Source organism: Chenopodium album, chromosome 21, assembly GCF_948465745.1.
Source record: "Chenopodium album chromosome 21, dcCheAlbu1.1, whole genome shotgun sequence".
Classification (NCBI taxonomy): Eukaryota; Viridiplantae; Streptophyta; class Magnoliopsida; order Caryophyllales; family Amaranthaceae; genus Chenopodium; species Chenopodium album.
Window position 1 is genome coordinate 28,983,941 of NC_137854.1, and position 11,995 is coordinate 28,995,935.

At 34.3% G+C, this 11,995-nt stretch overlaps 1 protein-coding gene across 3 annotated transcripts; it reads left to right on the forward strand.

The window, feature by feature from the left end:
• Positions 1 to 4,513: 4,513 nt before the first annotated feature.
• LOC145603098 (ribonuclease TUDOR 2-like) lies at positions 4,514 to 11,727 on the forward strand. 3 transcript variants are annotated; one of them, XM_081659217.1, is made up of 18 exons: positions 4,514 to 4,686; positions 4,783 to 4,809; positions 5,365 to 5,528; positions 5,782 to 5,856; positions 5,980 to 6,105; positions 6,254 to 6,352; positions 6,637 to 6,843; positions 6,934 to 7,149; positions 7,233 to 7,340; positions 8,129 to 8,299; positions 8,414 to 8,614; positions 8,698 to 9,057; positions 9,173 to 9,403; positions 9,528 to 9,716; positions 9,801 to 9,881; positions 9,966 to 10,160; positions 10,287 to 10,664; positions 11,206 to 11,727. In XM_081659217.1, exons 3-18 carry the CDS (start codon positions 5,382 to 5,384, stop codon positions 11,392 to 11,394), a joined length of 2,973 nt encoding a protein of 990 aa, XP_081515343.1. In that variant the 5' UTR covers positions 4,514 to 4,686; positions 4,783 to 4,809; positions 5,365 to 5,381; the 3' UTR covers positions 11,395 to 11,727. The 3 variants fall into 3 exon arrangements, with proteins under 3 accessions (XP_081515343.1, XP_081515342.1, XP_081515344.1); XM_081659216.1 differs by lacking the exon at positions 4,783 to 4,809 and having other exon boundaries at positions 4,515 to 4,686; XM_081659218.1 differs by having other exon boundaries at positions 4,654 to 4,809.
• Positions 11,728 to 11,995: the final 268 nt, after the last annotated feature.

Genomic DNA, 11,995 nt, shown 5'->3' on the forward strand with positions numbered 1-11,995 from the left:
TGATTTGGTTGAACAATTTGTGGAGTCGTTTTGGGGGAAGTGATATTTGAATTCAAGTCAATTTTACATTAGAGTCAATTTTACATTTACAACTATTTTAATGCAATATGTGTATTTTCTAATTTTCATGTATTTTTAAATAACTAATTTCATGTAATTTCATTATAATTTATTTTTATGCATAATCTATTTTGCTATTATTTTTAGCTGTGACATCTAAATAAGATTGGCAACTTGCAACACCAATGTGAATTTCCCTATTAAAATAAAAGATGTTAAAAGGAAAAAAATAGCAAATATTTTAAAGAATCTTAAAGGAGTTTAAGGAATGAAGAGCTAAATCTTGTTGAGTCTTAAGTAGGGATGTTAGTGGGGCGGGTCAAGTAGGAGACCCACCCCATCCCCGCCCCAGTGGGTCTCAGGTTGGCGGGGGTGGGGCGGGGATGGGGATAAAAACCATACCCACCATGGGCCGGTGATGGGGCGGGGTGGATTTTAAGTTGTAACCACCCGGCCCCACCCGCCCCACTTTGTACCCGCCCAATCCCACCTCATACCCACGTCTATTTATCTTAACAAGCAAAATAATATACTTTATACTATTTTATAAAATAATAACGTGAAATAAAATACTACTTATAATACTTTGTACTACACTTATATTATAAACAAAAATGTGTGTAATATCTAAAATGTTTTTTTTTTTTATTATAATCTGTATTACTTGCGTATGATTGTGTATTTGAGAGACGGAGATTAGGTGGGTCTTAGGTGGGGATTAGGCGGGTCTTTGGTGGGGATTAGGTGGGGATGGATATCCAAGTAGAAGGTGGGGCGAGGATGGTTTTGGAGTTGTACCCGCCGGGGCGGGGATGGGGATGAACATTGGACCCGCCGCGGGGATGGGGATGAAAATTTTAGGTGGGGATGGGGATGGGAAGGCCAACATCCGCCCCGCCCCGCCCCATTGACATCCCTAGTCTTAAGGAGTCTTAAAATGATTATAAACTAGCCTTAAGCTTTATTTGCACGAAATGCGTGCGAAAACATATGAATATTAATACTAATAAAAATCCCTATCCATCCCGTCAAAAAAAAAAATCCTTATCCATACCTTATAAAAATTACTCCCTCCGTTTTTTTATATGCATCACTTTGACAATTGCACTATTCACATATCATGGTTGACTTAATTTTTTCACCTCTAAATAATGAATAAATGTTATTATATTATACATCATTAGATTTGTCATAATGTCTATTTTCATAATATAATTTTGTTATAATTTTTACTAATACACAATTAAAGATATTTATGGTCAAAGTAGTGTATCGGCAAATGTGCTGGTCAAACTGATGCATATAAAAAACAACAGAGGGAGCACAATATTACTCTTATGAATAGTGAGTTGCCAACTATATTCTTCAAATAGTGTACTTACATAGAGGTACTATGTTATACTTCCTCTATTTCTATTTAGTTGATGCGTTCAATTTAGACACACATATTAAGGAGAGGATAGAGAATGAGAGAGAATGATAAAACAAGTGGCGTAGATTAGTAAATGCAAAGTAAAAAAACTTACCCAAATATAAAACGTGTCAACTAAAAATAAATTTTCGAAAAAGAAATATGTGTCAACTATAAAAAATGGAAACGGAGGTATTGCTATTGTAGTTTATGTAAACAATTTTTTTGGTGCAAAGAAAACAAATCTATGGTCTTGTTTTTGTACTCCCTCCGTCCCAAAAAGAACGACCCATTTGAGTTGATTACGCGGGTATTAAGAAGGTTAAGTAAAAAGAAGTAAAAAGTATATTGGAAAGATAAATTTACATGAGGTTTGTACAAAAATAGAGAGAGAAAGTAATAAAATAACATGGAAAATCAAATTTTTATATGGGGAAGCTAATTTTGCACAAATATTGTAGCAAATTGGTGGGTGTTTTAACGCAAATGAGTCATTCTTTTTGGAACAAAGTTTTGGCCAAATGGGTCGTTCTTTTTGGGACGGAGGGAGTATAAAATTAGCTATTCATGACAAAATCACGCGTAAATCAGTGTAATTAGTGTGTTTTTGTCATGATTTTTAAATAATTTTCTAAAGTATATTTGATGATTATATATAACCCTAAGAGCCATGTATGATATTTTCCAAAAGTCAATAGCAGAGATGTATCAATAATAATTTCCCAATTCATTTTACTGGTATAACATTAAAAATTTCGTTTTCATACTTAAATTGTTTGAATAGAGAAACGAATATTTAATACCCTAATCATTAATGGCAAAGGAGAAAGAAAACTCACTTGGATATGCTGATGAAACATAACAACTTTCAAGACTTAATTACTCTAGGACTACTGCCATGCTACATTGCTACTACTCAGTAGTACCAAATTTACCATAGATAAGCGAAAATTAATTCAATTGACAATTGTAGGGTGGTCCCATATTCCCAATCAAAAAAGTTTCAGCTCAATTACTAAAATATGACGTAATAAATAAGCTTTTTAATAAGTACTGTAACTAATTAATTAAAAATAATAAATACTACAGTACGTAGTATGCTTTTAAATGTGCCCAATTTCTTTCTTTTTTTTTTTAAATAACAAATCCATGGTCTTCTAATGACAATCTTCCAGCAAATCTGAAAAAAAAGGAAGTAACAAATTTGGTAAAACATATTTTCTTCATAGCACAGAATCAAAAGTTACTTAATTTAGGCAAGAATCTCACTGATGTAGTAACTTTCAATGAAAAGATTTTAAAAAGAGATTCAGTTTTTTATTTTAGAAAAATTGAAGTACTCGTATCTCTTTTATGAGTGTACCGTAAAACTACTTTACACTCGAATTTTTTGAGTTTCGACTAATTAGGAATGAAGCTATATAGCTTATGTTGTTGTGTTTAAGGGGTTTGATCCAAGATAATTTTATTATGAACCACCAAAGATGATGATGTACTTCCTCCATTTATCTTACATTATAAATCCTATTTTTCAAGCCCATATTAATAATACAAGTCTCGAAAACATACTGTAATAATAAACCAAATTACCAAGTCACTTAAATACAACTATTCATATTTCAATTATTTCGATTCTAAAAAATTTTCAATTTGATTTAAAATTCTGATCGAGTCTAAATTAATATTGATTTGAGTTAGATTAGATTTCGATTTCAATTAAAATAATGAACACCTCTATATTTAAGACAAATTAATTCAAATAAAGTAAAGTAAATTTAGATAAGTGTGTATATATATATATATATATATATATATATATATATATATATATATATATATATATACATATAATATATATTTTTTGAAATAGTATATATATTGTACCACTTAGACTTCAAAAATTATACAGGTAATATACAAGTATATAACAATAATTTATAATAAAGGTGAGTAGTGTTCACCTTTAAAAAAACAAGTTTTAAAATCATGTCTAATAAGTTAAGTTATGATAACTCTAGATGAGTAGAGTACATTGTAAACGTCAAATTCAATTTCAATCAATTTAAATAATTTTGAATAGTACTACGCATATCGATTTAACTATTACAGTTTAATATTAAGTGAAGTAAAAAGGTGTAGAGTAGCTAACTTCATTTCGAGCATTTTTTTTTGTTTCTATCAACGTCATTCACTCAAATCTTTTAGTCATTCTTTCAACTGTTATCAACTTTACTTATTTATGTGATCTTATCCACTTAGACTTTTTCTGCTTTTACAGTTGTTACCCACTCAAAATCAGGAATTAGGTTATGTAATACTGATATCCACTCGTACTTTTAACGTTTTTATACCTACTCAAATTCAGAATCACCATTAATCGAAACAACTATCTTATCCAAATATCTAAACACGTGTTATTTAACTGAATAATAATACTCCGTATTCATTATCAATAAGATAATTTTATACATATCCACTTGTATCTTTAACATTTTCGGGACCTACTCAAAATCCAGAAATCACCAAAAACAACTGTCTTATCCAGAAATCAAACACAAGTTTAACAAAATTAATTATACCGAGTAGTTATTATTATGGAAAATATTATACATAAACCTTAATAAACTACAGAGTAAAGGTGAATAAAACAAATGAAAATATAACATTAATTACACTAATTATGTGTGATTTTGTATGTATTGCTGAATAAATATCTAATTAGGAAAGATATGCTTGTCCAAGAAAAAAAAAATTAGGAAAGATATGACTATTATCTTTTAGCATCATTATCAATCCATTAATACACACCTCAAATTCCCCAAATAATTAAAAACACAAAGATGACACAAAAAGTCAAACATATAATAAATAAAAAAATCAAGAAAAGTAGATATCACTTAGAATTATTACCTCATAAAAAATAAAATAAAATAAAAATCAATTAGGATTAGGAATACAAAATTAACATAAATTAGGATTAATAAGACTAGTTTTAAAAACCAAGCTTTGTGGAGAAGAAGTGAAAGCAAAGAGAAACCCCACGTTTTTCTGTCTCACTCTTTCTCTCTCCTCTTCCTAAACCCCTTCTCCTCTGTTTTTGTTTTTCCTTCAATTTTTATTTTTATTTTTATTTTTTATTTATAATTTTGGATTTATAAATACTTTCAAAGGCGTAGCCGTCGAGGTCCTCGTTCTTCTTCTTCATTCAGTAACTGGTAGATCTCACTCTTTCTCTCTCTTCTTTTTTTTGTACGGAGTTTTATTTATCCGATCTTATTTTAGATCGGAATTTTTGTATTCTGTTTTTCCAGAATTTGGTTTCTTCGATCGATTTTCAGGTTTGTTTTATTGAATTTTGATTTTGATTTTGTTTTCAGTAGGATCTGAAAACTCAAATTTGAATTTTTTATTTTATGTTTTTGTTGTTTAATTTGTTTCAATTAGTACTGGATTAGCATTCTGTTTCTTTCTTTGATTTTTGAAATTTTTAACTTTGTTTTTTGAATTCGTGTTATTGTTTTGAGGTTAACTTTGGATTGAATTGAGTGTTGTTTCGATGGATCTGTGTGTATAGTTGTGAGTGTTTGATTAATACTGATTTTTAATCGTTATTATATCATGCAAATTAATCAGCTGAAACAATTTGAGTTAAATGTGATTAATTTCAATCACGCAAGGATGAATTCTATTGTTCGATTTTAATTTATATCATGCATGATGAATTTGATTGTTGGATCTTATTTTTGTTATCATGCATGATGAATTTGAATGTTCGATCTGCTTAATTGAACGCAAAATTATATTTTTAAATGCTTCAGTGTTTAGTTGATCGATTCGATATCGATATCGATAAATTTTGATTAACATTTTGATTGGTGATTTATTTTATTTAGATCCAAGAAACTCGGTGATGGCAGCAGGACAGGATAGATGGTTGAGAGGGATGGTGAAGGCTGTTCCATCAGGGGACACCTTGGTGATTATGGGTATTGCCAAGAAAGACGAAATTCCTCCGGAAAAGGCAGTGATTCTAAAGCAAATCATAGCTCCTAGGCTGGTGTGTATTTTACTTGCTATTGCTTTTTGATGTTTTGTTGGTTGTTATTTCGTAAATGCAGTTTTAATTTAAATCAATGGAAGTATGCATTGTATTTCATGTCACCAAATTGGCACATTTGTTATTGTATGTCATTAAAATTATGTTGTTGTTGTCGATTTTCGAGTTTTGTTTTTTATGTGTTCAGGTTATCTGATGTACCAGTTTGTTCTTAATTCTTAATGTGGTGGTTATTTTCTGTGTTATATTACAGGCTCGTAGAGACGGAGAGGACGAGCCCTTTGCTTGGGAGAGTAGAGAGTATTTGAGGAAACTCTGCATTGGAAAGGTGTGTTTTTGTATATTTTTTTTCCTTCCTGAATCTGCTTATTTTTTAAAATATTTTTAATAATTTTATGTGATTATGGTCTTTATACTTCTGATGTGGAGATTTTTCTATACATAATTACAGGAGGTAGTTTTCAAAGCCGAGTCGAATACATCAGCGAAACAGATTCCGGGGAGAGAGTTTGCTTCTGTAATGCTTGCTGATGGCAGTGACGTCGCGAAGTTGGTGGTTCAACAAGGCTGGGCAAAGGTGTGCTAAGTCATGATGTTAATGATTTTCTGCATCATTTATTGGTGCTCTTTGATTTAATATTAAGTGCTGTAATTTGATGGTATTAATTAGTCTTTGATACTCATCGTCTGGAAAAAAAAAATCCTTTTTTTTTTTGCTTACTCAGGTAAAAACACCATCAAAGAATGAAGCAAACTCTGATTTTACCGAACTGTTGGCACTTGAGGAAAAAGCAAAACAGCAAGGTTTAGGCAAGTGGAGTGAGGTAGGTCTCAAACTTTGTAATTTGATGCTTTTCGTCAATTTAATTGTCGTGTGCTGAATTCCATAAGTTAGAGCTGTGATGTAGCAAATTATGTATTTCTTCCCTTTTTTTTTTAGAGCAGTCATATACTGACCCAACATGACTGAACTAGCACGACCTTGAAGAACTCTCAATTTGGCATCTTTACTGTTTGTGTGCAGTTGTTTCTTGTTTTATCTCCGTTTAAGCTTTTATTTTTGGACTACAAGTTTGATATGTGATTAATTTTTGTTCTTGCTCTCCAGGTGCCAGGAGCTTCAGAGGCTTCTATCAGAAATTTGCCTCCATCTGCCATGGATGCATCCACTAATTTTGATGTAGTGGCTTTTACATCTGAAAACAAAGGGAGGTCTTTGCAAGCAGTTGTGGAGCAGGTTCGTGATGGTAGCACATTGCGAGTCTACCTGCTTCCAGAGTTTCAGTATGTTCAGGTTTTTGTGGCTGGCATTCAGGTAAAAGCTTTGCTACTAATATATTTGTGTTGCTGAATTTGGAGGCTTTGGAATTTCGGCTCTTATACTATTGTATCTTTATGGTTATAGTGTCCATCAATGGGAAGGAGACCCTTTCCAGAGAGGATTGTTGAAGCTGAAGTGAGTACAGATGGACCCAATGGAGAAGCTGCAACTGAACCTCGTGCTCCCTTGACGGCAGCTCAGAAGGTTGCTGCCTCTGCTGCTCCAGGCGTGGAGACACCCGCAGACCCCTTTGGGAGGGAAGCAAAGCACTTCACAGAGACGCGTACTTTGCACAGAGATGTAAGCTAGTTGTCCTTGTGTTATCATAGTGTTTGATGTATTTTGTGTCTGGATTTGAATTTATACTTTATCTCCATTTGCAGGTACGCATTGTCCTTGAGCAACCAGACAGACTCAAAAATTTGGTTGGTTCTGTTTATTATGATGATGGTGGTGAAGTAAAGAACCTGGCCTTGGAGTTAGTGAAAAATGTAAGTGTATTTGGCAATAAAAGCATACTGCTGCTATTTGCAGCTGCATAAGGTTCATCTTTTGCGTGATGAATATTGGGTTTATAATTTCTGTTGCATTTGCATTTTCAACACACTGTACATGCTGAATATATAACAAGTACTGAGTAGATGGATCTTTGCACTAGCTTTTGGTTTTGGAAGGTATGATGTGATGTACACTAATACATTTTCATGAGTATCTTTCACTCACTCGTACTCTGACCAAAAGCCTAGGCCACCATTTGCTATGCACCATTTTTTGGGCAGGTAGCTTATGAAATGAGTTTTCATGGTAACCTTGTTGGTTTTATTGTTTGCAATCTTTTCATTGTATTGTTTGTTCACGATGCTACATCCTGAGAATTCTATGTTGATTGTGGCTTATGGTATTGTTTATGGACTGGCTTCCTGAAGTGTACCAGAACTCCGGGTGGTTGATATGTTCTTATATATGTTTCAATGTAGGCAGAGTATAAGTAATTTCAATACATCCTTTACATTGTGTTGCTTACAGAAATGTCTAGATATATGCCATATTTGCGGTTATTTCAGTGATGGTTTATATGCTCTTGTTTTCTTTGTGAGTTAATTTTACTAATGTAAAACAGAACTAAATCACTAACTGTTAGTTTTTGTGGATGATGATTATTTGGTCCTTTGACTTGAGCTTATTGATTAATGTATTTGCTTCAGCATCTAATTTCAGCACATATGTACTTCCAATTCTAACTGAGCATTTCGAATTGCCCGTGTTTGAAAAAATGCAGGGCTTAGCTAAATATCTTGATTGGAGTGCTAAATCTTTGGAAGCCAAGGACCAGAAGGAATTGAAAACAGCAGAACTCGAGGCTAAGAAGAAGCGAATCAAGATGTGGACGAACTATGTACCTCCTGCTACAAATTCAAAAGCAATTCATGACCAGAACTTTACTGGAAAGGTAATAGGATGTAATAATTCATGGCCATAAGCAATAATCCTTGGATGTATAATTATCATTGTATTATCTTTGCATTTTACTTTTATGCAATTGCCTAACCTTCTTTGACGTCAGGTGGTTGAAGTTGTTAGTGGAGACTGTATTATCGTTGCTGATGATGCTGTGCCAGTTGGTAGTCCATTGGCTGAGAGAAGAGTAAATATCTCTAGCATAAAAGCTCCGAAACTGGGTAATCCACGTTGGAACAACAAAGGACCTGAATCACATGCTCGTGAATCAAAGGAGTTCCTCCGCCAAAAGCTCATTGGCCGTCAGGTATTCCTGGGTTTAAGTTATTGTGGGGAGGTAGTTTGATCCTTAATAGTCAAGTCTAATAATGAGGTTTAATATGAACTTAGGTGAATGTTTCCATGGAGTACTCAAGGAAGGTCCCCGTTGGGGGTGGTGCTGAAAATGCAGCTCCCTCATCTGAGTTTAGGGTAATGGACTTTGGATCAGTGTTCCTGCCTGCTCAATCGAAGGGTAAAGGAGGTGATGCAACATCTGCTTCATCTACGGTTGTTGGTCAGGAAAATGGACACAACGTTGCTGAATTGTTGGTTGGCCGTGGGCTTGCTACTGTCGTACCACACAGAGACTTTGAAGAAAGATCAAATTATTATGATGCCCTTTTGGTAGCTGAAGCGAAAGCAAAAGCTAACAGGAAAGGGGTCCATGGTGAAGAATCTCCCACAAACCACATTCAAGACCTCACCACTGTGAGTAATGGGTTTCATGTCTTTGCAATTCTGTCGCTTATCCCTTTTTCCCTTCCGTTTTATATTTTTATACATTTTACAAAGAGTTTTCAATTCTAGTATCTTGATATTTCAGGCTTCAGGGAAAAAAGCCAAGGACTTCTTACCATTTTTGACGCGAGTTAAGAGGCACTCTGCTGTTGTTGAATATGTACTCAGTGGCCATCGGTTCAAGCTCCTGCTTCCTAAGGCAACTTGCAGTATAGCATTTTCTTTTTCAGGTGTGAGGTGTCCTGGACGAGGTGAACCTTATTCAGATGATGCAATTGCATTCATGAGAAGAAGAATAATGCAGAGAGATGTTGAGGTAATGTACATCCTTTTTAGAGATTGCAGGAAAATAACCCTACTCTTTTCTAAATCTAACCAAAAAATTTGAAGACTTGTTCTGTGTGCTTTTTATATTTATCCATTATTTTTCTAATTTTCAGATTGAGGTGGAAACTGTGGATAGAACCGGAACTTTCTTGGGATCCCTTTGGGAATCTAAGACCAATATGGCTGCATTGTTACTAGAAGCCGGGCTTGCAAAATTTCAGAAATCTTTTGGCACAGATCGGATATCAGATGCCCATCTTCTTGCTCAAGCTGAAGAGTCTGCTAAACGCCAGAAGTTGAAGGTTAGTATTGCATATATGATAAACTCTTCCGCTATATCGTATGTATCGTCAGAGTCTATTTAACCAACTATTGGCTCATTGCAGATATGGGAAAATTATGTTGAAGGTCAAGAAGTTGCGAATGGATCATCAGTCCCTGAAAATCGACAGAAAGACGTTATGAAGGTAGGCTGGGTTGTAAACTTGTAATATGAGTTTTATTGGCTGTAATCTTACCATAAATGATAACTAACATTTACATGTAAACAGGTGGTTGTTACTGAAGTCCTTGGCGGAGGCAAGTTTTATGTTCAAAAAGTCGAGGACCAGATGGTTGCTTCTATTCAGCAGCAACTTGCTTCCCTAGACATCAAGGAGGCTCCAGTAATCGGAAGCTTTAACCCCAAGAAGGGTGATGTGGTTCTTGCTCAATTTAGTGCAGACAATTCATGGAATCGAGCTATGGTAAGAGATGTGAATATTTGTTATTTGGGTTTCTGTGTTTCTGAATGTGACATGTGGTGGCATTGTTTATTTGAATTTAATGCTTTAATTAATCGATGACTGGGCTTTTTTTTGCCATTACAATAGATTGTGAATATGCCCCGTGGTGATGTTCAATCCCCAAAAGATGAGTTTGAAGTATTCTATATCGATTATGGTAATCAAGAAGTACTCCCCTACAGTCGTCTACGACCTTTACCTCCTTCTGTCCTTTCTGTACCTGGATCAGCTCAACTTTGCAGTCTTGCATTCGTAAAGGTTCCAAGCTTAGAGGAGGACTACGGCCAAGAAGCAGCTGAGTATTTGAGTGAGCTAACTCTTAACAGTTCCCGAGAATTCAAGGCCATGGTTGAGGAAAAAGATACATCTGGTGGAAAATCGAAAGGCCAAGGTAGTGGCACAGTTCTTCTAGTGACCTTGGTCGATGTAGAAGCCAGTTCAAGCATCAATGCTGCCATGTTGAAGGTATGAGATGATTCTTGGTTCTCTTTTAAAATCTTTTTATTTTTACCTGGATGCTCTTTCTTTTTCACTTTATACACCTTTTTTCTAACTCTTTCAATTGATTATCTTTATGTCACTTGTTCTTATCGGATGATTCCTTATGACAATTCATATTAGGCTGCCCCAAATCATTTTGGGACTGGCTTTGTTATCGATGTTGTTGCTGAAAACAAAACTAGAAAAGTAAACTCAAGTGTCTTTATTTCAGTATGTCATATTGTCATTAGTTAATTTAGACTTGGGCCAAAATTGGTCCATATATGATTACTTGATTTGAATAACTTGAACCATACCTTAATTTTACTGAAGCCAAGGATTACCTGATTTGATGCAAAACTGATTATGACTTTTCCAGATTGACCTTATGCAATGTTTTCTGTTATTAATAGTGATCAATATGACACTTCCAAATTTTGTGTTTGTACATAATCATGTTTTCTGGCTGTTTGTCTGTCCCATCTCAACTCTTATAGATTGATTATTGGGTTGTGAAATATTGCAGGTTGGACTTGCTAGATTAGAAAAACTTAAAAGGTGGGATTCGGTGGAGAGGAAGTCAGCTATTGATAACCTCGAAGAATTCCAGGAAGAGGCAAAAAAGAGCCGAAGTGGAATGTGGCAGTATGGGGACGTACAGTCTGATGACGAGGATTCTGCTCCACCCTTGAGGAAGGCTGCCGGTAAGCGTTGAGCAATAATGACTGGCAGTCTGTTACCCATGGATTAGCTATAGGGCGGGATTACAACTTCCAGAGTACAAGATATAGAGAAGAGGGAAATGAAGTCTTAAATTAAACATTTTTTTTTTTTTCGAATTTACTGAGTTGCAAAATTTTGTTATATTTTACTTTTATTTTAATTTTCTCATCCTATAATTTTTCGGACAAATTAGTGGATAATATCCTCCTCCTCCCCCTTCCCATCTCTCTCGATGCTTGAATAATAATTTTCACAGCTCTCCTGAGTGCGTTTTGCCTTCATTTGGAGGCTGCATTGACAATTTTCTCAATAGTCTTTAATTTTATATCTTTTGTAAACTAAATACTACCTCCGTTTTCCAAAAAAAAAAAAGACTGCCTCCGTTTTATATTATTTTCAAAGATTTGACATAAAGTAGAGAAAAAAAAAATGTCTAAATCGTTGCAAATAATATGCGACGGAGGTAGTAATCAATGTAGGGAGAATTGCTTGTCACTTGATTACTTGAAGACATTCAATAAATGACCAGCAGTACGTAACGGATTAGTTGCTGGTAAATTACTTCTGCAACGGAGATTGAAATTTATTGTACT

Excerpts from the sequence above, each read along its gene's own strand:
- LOC145603098 (XM_081659217.1), top strand. The coding sequence starts at position 5,382 with ATGGCAGCAGGACAGGATAGATGGTTGAGAGGGATGGTGAAGGCTGTT. Across the intron at positions 8,615-8,697 it reads AAAAGCTCATTGGCCGTCAG|GTGAATGTTTCCATGGAGTA; the intron begins GTATTCCTGGGT and ends ATATGAACTTAG. Across the intron at positions 10,665-11,205 it reads TCAATGCTGCCATGTTGAAG|GTTGGACTTGCTAGATTAGA; the intron begins GTATGAGATGAT and ends GAAATATTGCAG.